The sequence below is a fragment of the Dermacentor variabilis genome, chromosome 4 (genome assembly GCF_050947875.1).
Source record: "Dermacentor variabilis isolate Ectoservices chromosome 4, ASM5094787v1, whole genome shotgun sequence".
In the NCBI taxonomy this organism is placed as follows: domain Eukaryota; kingdom Metazoa; phylum Arthropoda; class Arachnida; order Ixodida; family Ixodidae; genus Dermacentor; species Dermacentor variabilis.
Genome location: NC_134571.1, coordinates 114582669 through 114603686, shown reverse-complemented (window position 1 = coordinate 114603686; position 21018 = coordinate 114582669). Strand labels below are relative to the sequence as shown.

The window sequence follows — 21018 nt, the reverse complement described above, 5'->3', positions numbered from 1 at the left end:
AGAACGAAAATTTATGCTTTTCGAATCCCTGCAAAAGTTTACCGATTGTTTCACTTCATAAAGAGACAATATTAAGTCACAGTCCACATACAATCGCTTGTCACTGTCAATCTTGATCAGAACTTACGTCGTTTACTTTCAATTTTTCTGGAATGTTCGTGCAAGCGCAACCGTTGTCGCCCCTTCATACCGCGTGTCGCAGCTAATGTTAGCTAAGCTCTTCAAGGAAAAAAAGCATATTGCAAGAACATACTGCAAGATACGATTTTAAGACCTATGCTGTTCAGTCGTCACGCCTTTGACGACAGCAAACCGTAGGTCTAAAAGTCGTATCTTGCACTATGTCCTTTCAACCATTTCCTATTCTTGAACAGCTTGGTAAACATTAGCTGGGGCACCCTATATACACTCTTGTTGATAGAAACAAAATTACACCCGCCGTGGTTGCTCAGTGGCTATGGTGTTGGGCTGCTGAGCACGAGGTCGCGGGAGCGAATCCCGGCCACGGCGGCCGCATTTCGATGGGGGCGAAATGCGAAAACACCCGTGTGCTTAGATTTAGGTGCACGTTAAGGAACCCCAGGTGGTCAAAATTTCCGGAGTCCTCCACTACGGCGTGCCTCATAATCAGAAAGTGGTTTTGGCACGTAAAACCCCAAATATTATTAGAAACAAAATTACTGCTGTTAGTCGGTGCTTTCATGCGTATTATCTTGCTACTTCGTGCTTCTTTTTGAGCGTCCTACTGAACTTCCGTTTTACCAGCCGTGAGTTCAATAATGTGGCGGCCATAGCATTCCTTTTGTAACCACACATGGCTGCAAGAGCAGGGGAGGCTACTTACGTCATACTTCGGAACCGAGGCTACGCTCTCAAACGTCAGCGTCTTGTAGTAGACCACCACCTGGGCTAAAAAGCTGCAAGCAAACACAGAATGGCAGAACACAGGTGACCCATCGTTTTTTGTGTGGAAAAAAGAGTGGTTCTGAACAAAGCACTGTACGCAACATGCATGTACATGCCACAGAAGAAATAAGGGCGAAAGAAGGAAGCAGAATAGAAAAGAAGAGCAAACACAAAGCGTAGGTTAAGTCAATAAGTTCAGCGCCTCAAAAATTTTCGCTGAAAAAAACAATTTCACTCCCTTGATCTTGTACGTGAGGACAGAACACACAAAATAATATGACGAGGGTAATATTTGTGGGCCTGCTATAAAAAACTAAAACGGGTCTGAGTGGTTGCAGGCCGCGCAAATTTCTCGCGGTGTTCGACCAGTATTTCTTTTTTTTTAACTCTGTGACCGAGCGAAGTTTTTTTGCAAGTGTCAGGTGGTAAAACAGCGACAAGCTTTTGCTTAAACAACCGCACATGAAGTTACAGTGCGGCTATGCCCGGCTTAAGCACCATGTTTTAATTCAGGAGCTGAGAAGTGACACGTCCCGAAATCAAGAAAACAGGCCAGAAAAGGCAGATACATCACAGGTACTTCTAAGAAACCTCGCCAAGAACAGGCGCTCAATAACTATGCCCGCGTAATCCAATTAAACAAAATATTGACACGCCATAGCTTGCATTGGGCCTCGGTTTTCTAAGTCTAACCAATCTGAGCAGTGCAAAATATCTTCGCCATTGTATTGTCATAATATATGGGGCAGACATGATTGGGCTTTGAGAACGCAGTTTCCTTGGTATTTGCTGTCACTACCGATAGGTGACTCAAAATTAAATAATGGCGTAGTGAGCTTACTCGAAGATGGCATTATTTTTTTATGATTTCCCTCACAATCACGATTTTTTGTCATGTATGTTTTCAGAGGTGTTCGCCAGATATAATGCAAACGCAGATTAACAGTCCCGCCTCCCGCATATTTGAGAGTTCGTTTCAGGTTATTAAATATCGTAAGATGCTCAACATTCTGAGGAAGAAATGGCAACCTAATGTTAAAGCAAAAAATATTGAAACAAAGACAAAGGGAAAATTCACTGTATAGCATTGCGGGGCGCTAAGGCGATGCAGAATAATGGTGTTTCTATATTTCCTTCTTTGAGGAAAAAAAATGACTAAAACCGATGTATTTAGCAGCAACTAACCGCTCTTCTACACCATGAATGACGTGGCAACCATCATTGATGAGGATATTACATGTTCTAACCACTGCAATCAGGAAATAACCCGTGTTTTAAGCAGTTAGTTCTTCCAATTATGTCAACAGTGTCCAGGCACAAAGGTTGTAAACGCGAAGGTCTGCAGCCGTCACATTCATCACAGTTTCTTTTCTTTTGTCTTGTTTTTCTTATCTTTCAAAGACAAGCCGCGATTATAAAAACAATAGCACGTGTTTTTTTCGTATTTTTCAAATATGTTCTAAATGCTTTATATTTATAGGCCTCTCAGTCATTCGGCGTTTTGTAGGAAGTACAATGACCGCTATAAAAGCTCCTCCGGTCTGTGTCTTTTCTTGTTGTTATGGTTGTTTTAAAGGAAGACCATTGCAGCTGTTATTTATTCAGCAGTGGACCATTTTTGTTTCGTTCCACTTAAAATTTGTGTTTTATTTTTCTGGCGCCCCAGCATTTTTACTTGTGTTGGTAACATGGCACGGACAGATGTCATCGATTGTGTATCTGCCAAAGCACTGTAACACTCCTTGGTCGCTGCTCTCTGTTTTCCTCGCTATCTATTATTTTTACGACGGGCTAGCCGGCAGTTGTAAACACGCCCAAGCACGCCAAGTACATAAGCTTTCATTGAGCACTTTGCTGGATCAGTTTTCTTTTCTATATTTTTGTTAATGCCGAGCGACATTTGTTTAATTCCATACGACTTTCATCTGATCACGGACTTTCCGTCCCAAAACATGCTTAACAAAATTCATCATGTTAAAGGAGGGATTACCGCGATTCCATTCGCGCAGATGAAATCGTTGCTGAATTCACAAAACACTTTTTTGCTTCTACTGCTGTCACGGATCGTGTAGTTTCGCTTCTAATAGGTCTAACATCATGAACGGCTGGCATGTGCTGTTACGAACAGCTCTGGCATAACTTTTCTGGTGAATATGGGTGCAGAGTCGAATTCACAAATTTTTATCTCGTAAGAGCTGTTTGCCGTGTGGCGGCGCCCTTCGCTAATGACCTATCAAATGTGAGAACTGGTCGGCATGTAGCATAAGTGCATAAGGTCTAGCGTAAGAAGTGTTTTTGAGAACACTGGCGTCGACCCCTTTCTTCTTCTCATACAAGAGAAATTGGAAAGCATGAGTAACATGGGCGTCCGGCCGAGATGAAGCTGCTCACCGTTTTCGTACGGTTGTTTGGTTGCTATGAAATTCCTGCAGAGGAAATAAAACAAAACAAGACCAATTGAACAATCAATACTAGATAAAATTAAAATGCCTCGAAAAATACGTGAGGCCAGATGTTGTATTTGGGACAGCATTGAGGGCTAGAAACAGAGGCCTGGAGCGAAAAGGTCTCATACACTAGAATTGTTTGTAAGAGCAAGTAGAACGCAACCCTAATTCTGGACATATTACCGAATGTCACCAGCCAATAGCAGAAACCACCTGCGACAGACAAACATTGTGGATTCGTATTTGCCGAATATATCTGAAACCAAGGCTTACCGTCACTGCCTTTACGAAGAGCTTTAATTCTAGAACTTTTGTTTGAATACTGGCCCAGCTTTGACCACTTCGCTCCATAAATGATACATGAGCTAAATCGCACATGCGACCAAAGATAAGAAAGCATGCCAATCAAAAACAGTTTTTAGAGTCAAGTTTTATGACATGCTTACCTCAGGCATGGCGGCGAAAGATATTTCTTTGTAGTGGTCGATATCGCTGCATGGAAAGCAAACGTATGATTGAGTGCTCAATATTCAGATTACGTGATCTGTAGAGATCCTCGATCCGATAAGTCCAATAAGTCTTAATCTTTAACGTAAATGATCCAAGGCTAAACACAGAAGGGGCCGGTTGATAAAAAAAATGTCAGTTCCCGCTTTGTCAGGTTAATTTAAGCAAGCACCCCATTTCATGCCGTTTTCTTCAAGAAAACCAGAATGGCTGCTCTGCAACGATGCGCCAGGATGTCGTTGTGGAGCAGCATGTCAAAATGCAGGGCACAGCTACATGCGAGCCAATTACGAGTGGCAAAAGGATTGAAAAATTCAAATAATGTTGAGACTACAGTCCGAGACTACAAGTGAGCGCGAATTACCGATCAGCTGTATCCTCGTGGACGTCGCTTGGTCATTGTTTTTTTTTTAATTTGGTTTCCCTTGGCGTTCAACTTGACTTGGCTTCGTCTATTGGCTTCAATTGGAGTTCAGCATGCTTAAAGAGACAATAAAGGCAAATATTAAGTCAAGCTAAAGTGATAAATTAGTGCTCGAGAATCTCTAAGGGCGAGTGACATGGGCTGAACCGTGGTGAGGCGGCCTTTGCAGAGCTCCCTGATGGGTACAGGAAACAACCACCCCCTCCACCAAAAAGATGTTACGTGAAACGACACGAGGCATGACTATTTAACGTGCATTTACAACGAGTTACGCAGCGGCAACCAAGATGGGGGACAGCCTGCACGCCACCTAGAGCAGTCTTCTTCGTCTTCTGCTCCAACCAGAATGTCCCTTTTGGAATGAGTTGACTTCGTAACATTATTATTGCGGACAGAGCCTTAATAATCGGGAAACTGAGGTAAATGCACGACTTGATTAGAGACTCTCCCGGGACATTCAAGTACTTGCCCGGTGACAAAAGCACTCCTCAGTTAAATTCTGCCACTAGTACTCAACCACTCGTTGCGAGAAAGATCCTTGCAGTGTAGTATAAGACGAAATAAAATGCTGCTTGTCCAGTTCTATTTGCTTTTTAGAAAAAATGACTCATTGGCATTAACCTTGACAGAGCCTTTCATGTTTCAGTAGTTTAGTTATTGCGTAGTGCTACGCAGGTTTTGCTGGCTCGAGAAACTCGCACAAACTGCAAGTAGCAGAGAATTCAACTTCCATGTGATGTCGCGGGATGCCCGATCGGTCTACGCCACTTCACCTAAAAGCAGCTGCAGCGACAAATTCACCACTCTGTCTTGGCTCGGTACCGCCGTCTGTTGGGCGCCGGATCACTCCTCTGCCCACCGCCCGTTTGGGTGGCGGGAGATTGGAATTTCGGGAAATGCATTCGGACCCGTCAGATGCAATTTTCTCGTAAACTAAGTATTTTCTTTACACGAAAGAAGGGTTGCGAAATTTCTGTAATGGTATTGAAAGAGTCCACGTTGACTTAGTATTTGCCTTTAGTTTCCCTTGAAGCTTCTTTTTTTTTCTGTAACAAATCTAGTAACACTACACGACTTGTTGTAAGTGAACGCATTTTCGGCAAGTTATTGCGGCATGTGTCAAAATGGGGTACTACTCTTATTTTTTTTGTGTATTTTGAGTAAGCCTCATTGTATTGTCATGAAAAACCCGGCGGGAAATGTTGTCGACATTTGCCATTGCCAGCAACACCATTAAAATCCGTCAGTCAATCAACAGATTGATTATTTATTCAGTCATTCGATTTCATTCATTCATTAATCTGTTAGTCAGTCTTAAGCCCTGAATAATTTATTCAGTCAGCAGAACCAACTAGCCAGTCAGTCAGGTGACCAGCCAGCTAGCCAGGCAGGCCGGCAGGCACGCTGGCCGGCGAACCGAAGTGATGATGTCGTTAAATAGTCCGTCACAGTGAGAAAGTCCTGAACGAGGGTGAAAAGACCAACAGGGTACAAAAATATAAGTTTAATGCTTGCACCTTCCACCAGACATAACGTCGGCAGTTCGTGTATGTTTTATTTGTTTTCGTACTGACTTCCGCTGCCATCAAGCAGCGGCCTAAAAACACTTGGAACCTCCTGGTGCGAAAACCGGATGTCGCATGCCATGGAGGCATGTTTTTCTGAAATAAACCGCTGCAGAGTACAGCCTCACATACTCACATGCAGGACCGAAAACATCGGCAGTATCGTTGCACATACGGCAGGTCCATGACTGCACGGACTTGGCGAACGCAGTCCCAGTGTTTTTCTGCGTTAAAATACGATACGTGCAACTGACATGCAGGCTGGCTCATATGTCATCACCGTGGGAAAGAAGGGGAAAATGTAAATCGGCTTCGAATTTTATTGCGAAGTATTCTTTACAAACTTCAGGCGTTTCGCGTGTGTCTACATATATGTATCTAGCCTCCAACGCTGTAGGGGCTGGCGGTGCCTACCGACTTGAGCTGCTGCTTATATGCTCATGTTCTCGTTGCCGGCATGGTCGCGGCATCGTCATCGTCATCGCCAGCCTACGTAGCTTAGCCTCCCTTACCCCTCGCCTCTTCGATTAATAAAGTTGTTATCACTCACTCACCATTTGAGCTCGACCATCCGACTGCCGCCTCTGATTATCGCGTACTACCTGCGCATAGCCAGCTGGCCCGTGTACAAAGCTCCGGGTATGTCGGCTGGGGAACGCCGAATGAGGGTTGCCTTCTCCCGGACAGAAAGTCAAAAGCAAGTTCCTCACCCAGTGCGCAGCAAACGTCTCCTGATGCTCACAAAGAAGCTCTTGGAAAACCACAGCTTCGTCGATAAATGCGGCAACTCTGACATTGCGTTCCTCAGAGGTTTACTTGAGCATCTCGAAGATGGTGTACTTCTGGGGTATTAACTGGCGCAGTGGAAGGAAAGCGTGTTCGCACTGACCGAGCAGCTAGGCAAGCCCTCGTTCTTCGTTATCGTCAGCATGTCCCAGCTCCAAATCAGTGCCGGCTCGAAGTAATCGAGAGAGTCAAAGAGCCGGTAGATGTGCTCCGCCACAAGGTTGATACCGTATACAGCTACCTGCAACATGCTTCGCATAACTTAGATTCCCGCATTTATGGGGATCTGCATGACTTCTTACTTTGCTTTTTGCTAATACTGGAGACAACTGTACAAAATTCCAGAGTTTTGCTTTTGAGAGCTAAGGACCTGGAACGTACATGGCCTGGTGAAACTCACATTTTTTTCTGATTATGAATGCCTTTACTCGAACACTTGGCAACGTTTTCATCCGATCAGTACCTCTTCTAATAAAAAATTATCGCCTGGCGCACAAAGCGGGTAATGTGTCTTGTAAGTAGTACGCACTACATAACTCCCCGCGAGCGTCGCGCGAAAAGGCGCTTGCAATGTCAGTAACGCGTGATTTTTAACGTTGTAGTGCTTTCCACAAAGACGGTCCTGCCGCGGATAATTTTGCAGGTTCACTAATAGATGTATGTGGCACGTTCTAGAATTTACATCGTCCTCCCGAGCACATCTGGAAGATTCAATAACGCATGGAAAGAAAGCGGCCAAACGCAAGGATTAGTAATTTAACTCCCAGTGCACTTGTCTTGAGGATGGCGATGGTACGGGGCAGAGTGTATTTGCGCCAGCATCCACAGGAGACTGTTGAGTAGAGAACGTGAGGACATCCTTCCAAAGACAGGGGAGTATGTGGTGGCGCCCTCTGGGCAAAGTGGTCGAAGACGCGGGCGGGGATGACATCCGTCTGCGGTGTGTGCAAGAGTTTGTGGGCGCGCGGCCGTAGGCGCAGATGTGGAAGTTTTAGGGCGCGAAAGGCCGAGTTAGGCCTAATAAATCTGACAAGAAACATTATTAAACTCAGCCAGAGCGATTGCTGGCCTCCATTCCTAGGCTAAATTCGCATGTTGGTACAATGCATCATGCCCCTACACCGAGAAAATTTTCTCCTACGTGAGAAATCGAAGGAGTAACGAAGCACTCCATCCTTTTGCAACCGTACAAATGCAGGTTCTCGATTAACATGAAGAGAGAGAGCAAGGGCTGTCTGGCATGGAACGCAGTCGTTAAGGAAAAAGGAACAGACGTAGCCGGCTAACGATAGGCACGAGCGGTGTCAGCCAGCGCATCTGGCAGCACACGCTCAGAGTAAGCGCTCTGAGATCAGTGGCCAATGGCAGACAGCGAGAATACACTTTCAAGAGCACGCGTCCTGGGGTACAACTAAGTGGTCGGAATCCACACTTGCCAAAGAAAAAGCACATATTCCGAAAAAATCCTCCAAATTCCTTTTATTTGTCAACGTCTAAGGCATGCAGAGAGGGAGAGAGGGAGAAAACATAGCAATTAAGTGGGCCCCCACGCGTTTATATAAATACAGATTTATGCGACAAGACAAACTCCTCAAAAGAAACGAAAAGCACCAGGAGGTTAAGCAGAACAGAAAACCTGCTTTGCTACCCTACACGCCAACACGGGGAGGCCAATTTAGACATAACCATAGCGCGGACATGCTAGAAGCTCGATCGCAGTCTTAAGAATTCAGGTACTGGAATAAGAGAATATTAAACATTTCCGTCTGTTTAGATGAAATACGTAAGGGGAAAGGGAGGGCGTGTTAGCGTGCTAACGGCTAAATAGGCTGACGCCGTTTCTTTCTACAAATGCACTTGACTGTACAAGCTGTTTTCCTTTTTAGCTATCCTATACTGTTCTGCGAGGAGGGTGCTCTCATAGATATAGTCACTTTTCATCTAGACTATTTTTTTGTGATGGCTATCGTTTTAAGCCGAATAACAGTCGGAACTGCTGAAGCGAGTATTCACTTGCGTCATTGTTCTAGACTAGTGTTCAAAACGCTTTTTTTTTTTCGTGAGGGCATTTGCTCATTGCTTACCACTCAAGACAGTGATCGACGTGTAAAGAAACGATCACCGCGACTGTGACCAATCGCAAGCGTAAATTTGGATTGATCCACTCGACTCTGGCTTTCGGCTCGACAGCATCGTCCCGACATTGTTGTGCAGATGTTAAAGCAGCTATTTGAGCGCGCCTTAGGGCTACACTTTGGCAACCGCGCAATCACTCACGTTTTGCAGAAAAGCTAACTATACTATTTGAACGAAAAACACTTGGTGGGCAATACTTAGTTTTTCAGTTCTTTTAAGGTAAACAGAGTTTTCCCGACGTCCATCTTTATATTTGTGGACTCCAGGCAGCATACATCATTTCAGCAAGGTTGGTATTTGGGAAGGCTGGTACTAATGTTAGGAGAGGGTGTTCTTTTTTTCTAACGTTTCTACGGGCGATGCTTTGACACAAGCAATTTCTGCGCCAAGCCAACACGCATACACCATCACGCATATATATATATATATATATATATATATATATATATATATATATATATATATGTGTGTGTGTGTGTGTGTGTGTGTGTGTGTGTGTGTGTGTGTGTGTGTGTGTGTGTGTGTGTGTGTGTGTGTGTGTGTGTGTGTGTGTGTGTGTGTGTGTGTGTGCGTGCGTGTGTGTGTGTGTGTGTGTGTGTGTGTGTGTGTGTGTGTGTGTGTGTGTGTGTGTGTGTGTTGGCTGGTCGTGACGTGCAGAAGGCCACGTGGATTAACAACATGTGAACAATAATTTTCTCAGTTTCAGAATAATCTGCAGCGCGCAACTCTCAAAATAAATTCTTAAGCACAGTAACTCTCGTCCCCAAAATGATCCCGCACATTGTCGCATCCAGTGCGTATTTTCATCAAATTGTGACGCAAGCTAACCTCCACAGACGGGCGTCTTCAGACGGTCATCGCGGGAAGAGAAGGGCAAGTTCTGGGACTCGCACTTGCATTTGTACCGAATCATTTCTTGGTGGCAGATCTTCATGCAGTCCTGCAATCAAAGAAATAAGGAAACAAAACTATGTGTGCCGAACAATAAAGGCATGTAGCATGTATTTATATGCAGCATGTAAGAATTTAAACTTGTTGTAAATGTAAACGTGTTGTAAAGGTAAAGTGTAATTTTTCGGAACCGCCAGGTCTTTCAGTTAGCCCTTTAGAACAATGCAGAAGTATTTGTGTTTTGTTGACGTTTAGAGCCAGTTGCACTGAAACCTCCACTAAAGAGAACAGTTGACAAAGACATTACACAAGCGCAGGCTACGCCACATCCTTCTTCGTTTGATGCATTGTTATTGAACGCATACGAAATGCCTTTGTCAAAAGTGTAGAGAAAGGCACTTCGTTTTATTTATAAAGCCTAAAACCGAAATACATCTGTTAGAGAACTCCGTATTCGATCAAGCCTTCCAACACTTGACTCATGCCGTAAATTGCATCAGTTAAAAATGATGTATATCATAGTGAACAATGAGACAAAACTGGAATTTGATAGATACATCGAGTCACGCAAATCAAGACACACGAGACATACGCATGAAATAAGCATTGTAATACCACAATCGCGAACTTCGGCATACGGCTTTTCGTTCTTCTCACGAACTATTGCGGAGTGGAATTCACTGCCGCAAGAAGTAAGAAATTTAGTTAGCGTTGAATTATTTTTAGCTGCCCTTCCTGACCAAGCGTAATCTATCAGATTTGCTACATCGATTTTCTTTGTGTCGTATAAGCGGCGCACGCTATGTGGTCTTACTACTGTCGTAACCATTTCTTTTCTTTTAGTACGCTCGTTGTCCACGCATTTATGTCCCTTCTTTCTTTATTTAATGTACAGTTATCATAGAAACTTCGCTTTTCGTTACGCACACGTGTTTTCGGATTGTCATATGGAAGTGATCATGACTTTGCGCTCGAAAACCATCTTGTTCTTTTCTTTATGTTTTCTTGCTCTTTGTATTCTTTTCTTTTGCTCTTTTGTTCTGACGTGTACGTACCCGTGCCTAATATGAAGCTATTGCTTCATTGTTAACCACTCCTGTCTTGGCCGCCAAAGGGCAGCTGGCAGTACTGTACAAATAAAGGAAATTAATCAATAAAGAATCGTATGTACGCATGTCTCAAACCTATGCAAGCCTGCCTTCCAAAACAGGTATGCCTCGCGGAGCATTTCCTTTTCTTGCGCTATTCTGCTGTGTTCTTCTGCATTCGTAGCAATAAAAGAAAAAAATGCGTAGATGTTGGAAAGGAGTTTCACTAAACGGATGACCGATGAAGGCATAAGTGAATCCCAAAGCGTTGGTCTCGTGCCTCTAGCGTCTGACGCGTGCAATGATGCATTGTCACAATCACTGCGTTATCGCAGGCTTGCGTCGCCCTTCTTAAACTATTGCTGTTTGTGGCCATTACAAATTCATTTGACCATCCATACACAATTTACAGCCTCTTAAGCCGACACAGCTGTTGGTAAGGGAGCTTTGAATTTCTTGTAACGACCCGGGCTCACCAAAAGCTGGGTATTCCAGCGATGCTGCATTTCGCCTCCTATCGTAATGCACTTGACGTGGCCACAAAATTGAACCTCCGACCTCTTGCTGAGCAGCAGAATGCCATAACCATTCAGCCACCACGGCGGTAATCGACTTTTCTCCGATTACGGATGATCTGTGAAACTTTTGCGGCGAGCAAAGACAACATTGGCACGGGCACGTGATGGAGTGTCTGCGTATTTACGAAGTAAATAGTGGCTACTACCTCGCGAGTGTACCGTGTGGTGTTCTGAAGGTAGTGCTTGAGCCTGCTGGGCCAGGTGTCTCTGCATGGAGGTTGATACGGCTCTGGGAGCGCTGTGCGCCTCCCCTGTATGAAAGAGAAAAAGAAGAGGCCATGAAGTTAGCCTACGCAGTACCTTGCTAGCTAACCATGCACTTGGAGAAGAAAAGGGGGAAAACATAGATAATTAAAAAGAAAGAAAAGAATGGAAGACGCAGCCAGTGTAAACCTGCACGCAGGTGAATATTCCCTGGCAGCCACAGGTGGGCTACAGTCCAGTCGCCTTCAAGAAGAGCAATAGGTTGTTGGGGCCACGCGTATGCAAGAGTGATGCTTCGAGGGTCACGGTACCATTTTTTTCTGCGAGAGCGGTCGTTCCTCCAAACGCCGAGCGGTACGCCGAGCGTCTCGTCGACATTGGGCAGTGGTACCTTCGGTGCCGCTGCTCGTGCTATGAAGTATGCTTCCGCTGTCTTCTCATGAAATACTGACACGTGAAGTAAGTTCTCTTGGTCATCTCTGACGCTGGCGGAAGAGGATTAGAGATTGAGGAAAACGTGGAATAGAATTCAACAAGTTCTGCCTTTGATAAAAACATATTACCGTGGTTTCTTGACAAGTTTCATGGGAATGGAAACGCGAAAGAACCAATAGCAGTGGTTTTCACTTCTCTCTCCTTTGAAGTCAATCAGAGCTGTTGTACGTTCAGCGTGTTCAGCACATCCATGAACACGCAGTTGAGAACTATATCGCACGCCGGCGCAGAAATGGCGTCTCGCTCGCATTGCAGCTCCGGACGGCGTGACGAGACCGCATACGTGCAAGTAACGCGAACGCGCACAGAGAAAAAAAAATTGTGTAGACTAATTGAGGGATGGAGCCGGCAGTGGGGTACGCGAAACGTATTGAGCGTGTTGCCGAGGCCATATTGGAACTATACTGTATGCAGGGCATGGAAACGACGTAACCAAATACACAGGTTTCACTTATTCACGCATTGCAAAGCTTACGGACTTGACTCGCCTTTAAGCTAGTGGAGATCTTACGGTCTAATTTTGCAATCGTGCTCTCTCCCTCTAACCTCTTAACCCGCGTCTCCTACCGCCATTTCTGAACCATGCGCGTTAAACGCAGGAACACTATATGATGTTAGCAAGCGTTATAGTTCTGCAACAAATCGCACATTTGCAGGCCACATAAACCATGATGGACATGGGTTCAATTTCGATGACGTATGCCTGCTATGGCGTAGTGACTTCTCTTAAAGGCGATCCCTCCTGCTTGGATCGACAACCGTATACTGCTGAGCCTCGCCTCTTTAGATGTCGCACACGAGGCTAAATTTAGCGCCGATTGCGTCATGTGTGCTGCAACAACAGCGCCCTGTGTGCGCGCGTAGCACACATGATCGAGTAATGGTTTCTTTGCACTACGCAGCAATGCCAAAGTAAGGCGCGTGGACGATACTGTCACAAATACATAAGCGATAATAGTATGCTTTCGTTGCATGCGGGTTCAAGTATGCGACCACCAGACGTAATGAACAGGCGGCAAAAAATATGTGAATCTCATGCATATTGTTGAATATATATATATAAGGTTTTCTTGAAGCGGCTCAAAAATGCTACGAAGCACCTAACTTTCCATCACACTTTTTGCAGAGTAGCAAGTAGCAATCACGTGCCTGCCAGGCATATCTCCTCGCCACCCACGTGATTGATGGGACCTCTGCGGAGGGAGTACCAGTGTCTGTGATAGCTTTTCATCACGCAACCTCCGATCACATAGCTGCCCGACATATCAAGACGACGAAGAAACGCCCTCCTCACCACCCACGTGACTGACATGACTGCGGAGTACACATAGCATCTGGGGCCCGCCTTTCATCACGCCTTCTGCTGGATGAACCCATGTTCCTCGCTTGGTAAGGAGCCTATAGTACAGACACACCATGCTCTAGGAAAGGCGTATAGAACTTTATCAAGGCTGTTATGTGCTGTAACGCGGAGATTTGTAGCGCTGAGGATAATTATGTACTATTTGTTATTAATAATTGCGTGGCGAACAAACCCAGCCATATAGTGGTAGTACAGGTGGGGCTGCATGTGAGCCGTTTTGATATAGGCCTATCTGCTGTCCTATGAGCTATTCTGTAAGACAGCAGCAGCACCCACGGCCAGTGAAGTCAGGGACGGTTTGGAGGAAAGCTTTGCTTTAAAAGCACGATCTAAGCTAGCACCGCCTGAATGCAGACAGTATAAAACTACGCTCGCACCTTGGTTACCAAATGTGTCGCAGTTTCGCGTGCAAGGCGAAGCATCGATTGCGATAGGAAATTAGGGCACAGCTACACAAAGTAAGGATAGTGGTTTTGTCGGCCGTGCAAACTAGGAAACATTCGCTTGCTAACTGAATTAACAAACATATGGCACCAGCGCACACGAGCAAACATGAACACAATGCACTCGATGAGCGCGGACAAATGCTGTCAATACGCTGGTGCGAGCAATGCGGCCGCAGCTGGTAGCGCGCGCGACCGTGCGGCGCGCGTGACCGCACGCGGCCGCACGAAATACGCACTTGTTAACGGAGTCGTAGCCGCCCCCCTCCACCCGAGCTTCCTCCCGAGCTGCCTCCCCGCTTGCCTCCAGTTATGGCCCGCCAGATTAAGCCGCGATCATGAGTTCCCCTTACACGAGGTCGCGAAATGCGCAGTTACTGCCGGAGCCCTACGCCGCCCCCCTCCCTCCATCCCCCCCCCCGGTCTTTCGAGCGACAGAAAACGGCGCGTTTTGCTCTCCGCTTTCTTCGTTCGCGCGCGCCGGATTAGGCCGCGATCGTCGGCTTCCCTCGCATGCTTTCACTCACACATACAGCATATTACACGTGGCGACGGTGTCATTGCCCTTGGGCTTTATACGAAACATCACGGCGACGGCGACGGTAAGAATACCCTTGGAGTGCCCACAAAACTGCAATAAAATACATGTCGGGAACTTAACCTTGAAACAGGAGCCTCAATGCAAGAGGCTGCGCGCTGAATAAGTACAAACAGTAATAAAAAACATAATAGAGGAAAGGACCACGCACTAACGAGGCGGAACAGCGTCATTGCAATGGTGATTCGGATGTTCACGCTTAGATTTGACAGTGTTTTGCATTTGGCGCTACGCTGAAGGTTTGCCCTTCGCGTCTGTCGAGCTCACGGTATGCGATAAAATTGTATCTTACATGGGTGCTCGCGTTCCAAGAGGCGCCAGCCGTAGTCAGTAAGGAGGCTATGTCTCGCTAAGCCGGGCGCCGGCCAACAAGCTCCACCGGTAAGCGTGTAGTTAAAAAAGTACACGATAATAATGGTGTCTGATCATTTTGCGGAGGCCAGTAGTTTCTTTGCGAGAACCGCGTACAGAACGCATCCAAAGACACTCTACGCTTGCCATATTCATCAAACTACGTGTAGTTGTTATCGCAGGCAACATTTAGTGCATTTTTACGGAAAAGAAACCTACACAAATTTTTAAGCATATCTATAAGAGCCAATTGCGTACTGCGCTTAGCATATGTTACTTTAGACGAAATTAAGGAGTTTCTTCCTTTGCTTTCTTCCGTGACACACGTTTCGTACACTGCAGGAAATGTTTTCTTTTTTATGCTGTTCCAAGACGCGATCAATGAGGAACACTGTTGGCGTACTTTGCAAAAGAAATATCCAGTCGTTTTCATGCAGCTGGTTCCACCTCTTAAGACGTACGTTCCTTGGGATTTCGACGAACCGAGTGCGCAGACTGACACCCCACACTGCAGTACCTGAGATGCGTTGTATATTACACGGGAATAACGGAATTGGACGAGATTGCGACTAACTACATGTAATTTTTATGTAAGTTCACGAAATTCTTTCCTGCAATGGCAGCATATCTTAGAAGAGAAGCGAAACTTTTTTTTTCTTCACTACGACGGAGCGCAGTCAACCCTTTCAGTATGACCTAGGCGTCAAGATAGGAGTTATGAAAGTTACGACTATTGGTTGAACCTTTCTGTCCACGAGCATGCGCCAGCTTGCCGAGCTGTGTCTAGAGAACCCGGCTATTCAAGCGTCCTTTGCAAAATAAAGGAAAACAGTTACAAATAATGTCTTTAGAACTTAATATAATATATTATCTCGTCAATAAACGCCACAAAATACCTGTCTTAAACCGATGTATGTGATGTAACCAGGCTGGGCGAAGACGGAGTCGCCGCATGCGTCCGCCCTGAAGCCGCGTCCGTGCACCATGACCAAGAAACCCATCGCAGTACTGGTAGGCAGGTATTCTTGTGGCTGTACGTCCAGCGTAAGCGTCATGCCTGCGTCATCGTAATCACTTTGCCTCACTTGTAATAGTGTACATCACTTGACAGAATTCATATCCAGATGCAAAACAGGCACACTTTATAATAAAGTAACAGTTGGCAGGGCCACACAAAGTGTTCGTAGAGCAGATGATAGGGCGCGAAGTGGGAACGCAGGTTTAATAACGCGCGTTATTAAAAACCCGACTAAAAAAGCCCGACTATCCACCTTTACATGAGGTACAAATTACAAGCGCCTTCGCCCTGCAGCCCCATTGAAGAAATGAAGGCCGAACTCGCTGGGTGCAGCCATTATTCATCACCAGGACTGGACGGTACCACATATTCTGCGCTTGCAAACTTTGGTGAATAGACCGGAGATGCACGTCTTGGTCTATACAGCACATCATGGTGTGACGGGTTCGTCCTTACCCTGAAATCCAGGCGCCTTACCCCACACCTGAAGCCTGGCAAATATCCCTTGAAGTTATCATCTTACAGTCCAATAGCACTAGCCAGCTACGTCTGCAAGCTACTGGAAAGAATGATCCTGACCTGGTTAGAATGTTACTTAGAATTTTACGACGCCTATCTAAAGGTAATGGCTGTCATTCAACGCGAATGGTTGTGAACAGATCTTGTTCTTGACCTTGTGACCTCCGTACAGCGCCGGAAGCACGTGACACGAAATACTGCGACCTTACTGTTTTATAATAATGGTGCCTATGACAATGTAGCTCAGCGTGAAATTCTGGGCAGCTCAGAAGCTGTAGGGATTGGTAAAAAAAGAAGTGAGGCGTGCAGATAAGGCACAAGAGTAGAGAAGTGGACAACACGAACGCCGAACGGTGTTCGTGTTGTCCACTTCTCTACTCTTGTGTCCTGTCTGCACGCCTCACTTCTTTTTTGCATAATGAATCCTTACGAACTAGCTCAGCTTTCTGTCGTTCTAGGGATTGGTAGACACGTCTACTGCTGGATACTCAGCTATTTGAATGAAATGTATTTCTTTATATTGACTGAAGATGGACCAACGCCGTCTAGTTATACCAGCTGTGATGCACCGCAAGGCAGAGTGCCTAGCCCTACTACGTTCAACCTGGCGCTCGTGGGTCTTACCGATTCGTTGCGGCAAAGTTTACAGCTCTCCATATATGCGAACGACATATATGGAGAGCTACATATATATGGCTTCAGGAGTGACACGTGTGCAATCAGCACACAATTTCAGAAGGCTTCAAAGGCAGTGACAACGTATCTAAGAAGTAAGATCAAACACTAAGAAGGCAAGCACTGAAGCTTTCACCTGACAAGTGTACACTCGTTGTTTTTACTCGCAAAGCGATGACCCTGTACGCTTTGTGGATGTATACCAAATTCTACCAAACAGACAAGCACTTCTGATGTCATCGTTGATAGAGACTTGTCCTGAAGCCCTCATATCTCGTACATGGCAAAGCGTTTGATATAGATGGTTGTGAACCATCTCGAGCTTTCTGGTGGGAAGTCCTGGGGCGCTACAGTACCATAAGAATGTTTCAATTATATACCGCGTTATTTTTGGGCTCCCTGTGGGTATAGCTTGCATGCACTATGAAATATTTTCACGACAAATATTCGTAGCTTGAGAGTGTGCAAACCAAAGCACTCATAACGGATCTTGGTCTCTCAAAAAATACGTCATCGATCGCGACAGTGGCCGTTGCAAGATATCCTCATACCATGGTGTACATTGCTACGGATGTCCCGAGAGCAATCATCCGACACCTGACTCGGATTCCCTCACAGCATCTTGCTTGCTTGCCCCAGCAAAGGATTATTTTCAATATTTGCCAAAATAATTGTAACATCAATCCTGCATGCAAACACAATTTACACCTGCTACACGAATGTGAGCACTATTGTGCTGTATGCAGTGGCCGCAAGTACAACTGACGATTCCGGACATCAGAAAAAAACCTGGAGCGCCGTTGCAAGCTTTAAAGCAGGCAGCTCTGGAACGCTTTTTACAACGTTCGCAGATTCCTGCAGCATGTCTACACAGATGGTTTTGTAAAATTCAACGTCTCTGCTGCTGCAGTCATCGTCCCGGCAAAACCTAGAGAAATCAAGTTAAAAACATCCTGTGCGACCCCGTCGACGAGTGCCGAGCTTTCTGTACTCCGTGCTCCACTCAAATAATTAATCAGGAAACACCGCAACAATGGACAGTTTTATCTGTGATTCCAAGGCAGCTCGCCCTTCAGTGCATACAAAGTCAAATGCGCCGCGGGCCCAATGAACAATGGCGCTCGGAAATTCGACCGACATATTATCGCCGCCATGACAAGGAACATGACATAATCTTTCAGTGGCTTCCGGGACACTGCAACATGATCGGGAATGAAGATGCCGGTGAAGTCATCTGATCTGCACATGAAAGTGGTCGATGTGGTTTGTTTTACTTTGACGAACAGACGCTGCGTTCCGCCTTTGCTGCGGTTGATGTCCCGTGAATCTACGCCGACCTTGTGTGACTCGAACGTTCTCGCCATGCGTCGTTTACCTTCGTTATCTCCGTATATACAAATGCACCTACCGCCAGGGTTAACACGACGTGATGCTGCACCGTTTGGGGCTAGGCGTTGCATTTACATTCTCTTATTCCTTCCTGATTAGAACGGCCAACAGCCCCGGGGTTGGTGATTTAGCAGTAATGAGGGGCTCACGCACATTATCTGTGTCTGTCCGCGCTATAGTCCTGAGAGGTAAGCGGTGTGCAGATTGCTTGGACAACTAGAGAATCGTCCACTATCCGAACTAAAATCTACGAGGAAGTACTCCGAAAGAAACTCCGGGCAGAAGGCTTTATTCACACTACTAAAATTCCTGCTATCTACGGGCCATCTTAATAGACTTTAGGAACGCCGTCCGCTACCGCTCTAATGTACGCGGATTGTTTGTACTCTTCCCCCCCCCCATCTGCACTCTTTCTCTTTTTATCTCCCTACCCCCTAGCAATTCCCCCATGCAGGGTAGATAATCGGAACTACCCCTGGTTCCCCTCCCTGCATGCCCTCCTATGCGTCATTTCTCTGTCCGTCTCTTGCTGCTCTAGCTATGACTAAATCGATAGACTTTAAGTTGGAGCAGTTTAGACAATGTCTTTCAGTGCTTCGCAGAACCCTTTTACACTTTTTTTTCTTTCAGAAGGGCCAAAATCAAGGCCGCGGCTACTGGAATAACATTCACTATGGAATCTCCAGATTTTCTGCGTGAAAGTTAATCAGATGGATGAAGTGCGGAAGCCGTTGTCAACCCCTGTTTCATACCCAGCCTTTGTATAGCCTGCCGAGGCGTCCAGTATACTGCTTGGTCTTGATGGTGATGTCCAAGCCCAAACCGGCGCTGTGTTTTCCGTCTTTCTGCTAGGACGTGTCGGTAGTCTGTGCCAATACTGCAACAGTTGTTCGCCTTTTTCTTATTTACACTCTTAACCGCTCTTCTTACACTTACTGTGGTTACGGATTGCAACGGTATTCATTCTGCATCCATATTGTCATGTGGTCGTGATTATTAAGAATAAGGCACTTTCAAAAACCATGTAGTAACAGGCTAAATATAGCAGCAAGCCCATTCGAAGGTGGTCAAAAATCTAGGCACAAATTCACTAAAATGTTATTGCGCTAGAGTTGTTCGTAAGACCGTATGCCAGCCAATCACGTTACTGGACATATTGTTAATGGAAGCACGGGACCAATTCAGAGCAACACTTACGAACAAAAGCCTTTTGAATACGGCCCCTGACCTGCGGGTCAAAGCCGTCAGCTACTTACACATCAATATTCTAACGTTCCAGTGCAAGCGCTCATGCTCGTGCAAGTTCTAGAATGTACACCAATATTCGTTTTGCACGCACAATCTGATTATAGAAATATTCTTTCGATATTAATCAGCAACAACATTACAAAAAGTTCCGATAGAGTAAGGTGCATCTTGCGCCGAGCGATACCTTTGTAATATTAATCAGTCACAAATGGTCACCAGAAAAGCAAATATACACGTAATGCCCCCTTCTTAAAGATCGCCGTCCCGGTGCTGCAAACATAGCATAAAAGCAAAAAAATATATATACGCGCAAAGAAAGGGAAATCACGCCGCAAAGAAGAATTAAGTTTGCTGCTTGCCAGCGTGCGTAGAACGGCTTAAGACGCACTACGTGCACGGCTTGAAGGCGGGCACGGCGTCACTACGATTGCGTGACACCGTCGGGCACGACCTCGTATTGCAGAGCACCAAGACGTCCGGGTGCCTTGTACGGCCCGAAGCAGGCATCGCAGAAACAGAACAACGCATCAACAACACAACCACTAATATCGTTCATCAGGAGACGTCAACTAGTCTGCCCGTTGTTGTAGCTGGAAAACTAAAGATTATTTTCGTTCACCATAGGATATCGTGTCAGTGGAGTGTACTTTTGTGTATGGGTATGTCTGGAAGGGTTCTGGGAAGTGAAAAAAGTTTGTATTTTTCATTTCCTTGTGTGTGTGTTGATAAACGCAATTTAGTCCGACGTCCTCGTGTCTTATATCACGCATGTAGTCTGCTGCATAAAAGCAGCAACGTACAAGCCATAAGCGCTGACCAGAAAGGCGGATTGCATTACAACAGTAAACGTACAGGTGTATGCCCATTGTCGTAACAGAATGTAATGGGATTTTTCTCAGCTGAGGCCACATAACAGCCACGAAAGCCTCAGATGAGCCCTTGAGTACTTCTTGGTTCTTGTGAACCGTGCACAAATGTTGGGAGGCCTTGGACAAATCAATCGAACTCCCGAATTTATTCGATCAAGATGGGAGTATGGCTGCCATTCGATTCGCTGCGCAACTTACTGAATAGCTGCCCTCACCAGCATTCGGCGCTGAGACGGTGTGATAGTTGAAGATCGAGGCATTGTGTTGCTCCTGCCCATGACAGTTGAGGCAGAAGCAGTTGCCGTACCGGGAGTCCAGGCGCCTCCGGAACAACCTATACGCACAGTGACAATGAGGATGTCCGTATATTTATTTCCGCATCACGTTAAAATACAGTTGAAAGATCCAATACGGCCAAGTTGAGAAATATGCTTTGTGTAAAACGTTCGCAATACTAGTTCATGCAAAACCGCAAATAATGGATGTAGTTTTGCGGGAAATGATATTATTCACAACAC

General features: G+C 45.7%; 1 protein-coding gene across 1 annotated transcript in view; it reads right to left on the bottom strand.

Annotated features, from left to right (window-relative positions):
- Window positions 1-21018, bottom strand: part of LOC142578300 (degenerin mec-10-like) — a 38156-nt gene that overhangs the window by 1834 nt on the left and 15304 nt on the right. The window contains exons 3-10 of the mRNA XM_075687698.1: window positions 20716-20834; window positions 15679-15839; window positions 11475-11579; window positions 9600-9711; window positions 5986-6073; window positions 3800-3845; window positions 3298-3332; window positions 845-917 (exon numbers count right to left, since the gene is read on the bottom strand). Of these exons, the coding sequence (XP_075543813.1) occupies window positions 845-917; window positions 3298-3332; window positions 3800-3845; window positions 5986-6073; window positions 9600-9711; window positions 11475-11579; window positions 15679-15839; window positions 20716-20834 (739 nt within the window). The remainder of the gene's footprint in view (window positions 1-844; window positions 918-3297; window positions 3333-3799; window positions 3846-5985; window positions 6074-9599; window positions 9712-11474; window positions 11580-15678; window positions 15840-20715; window positions 20835-21018) is intronic.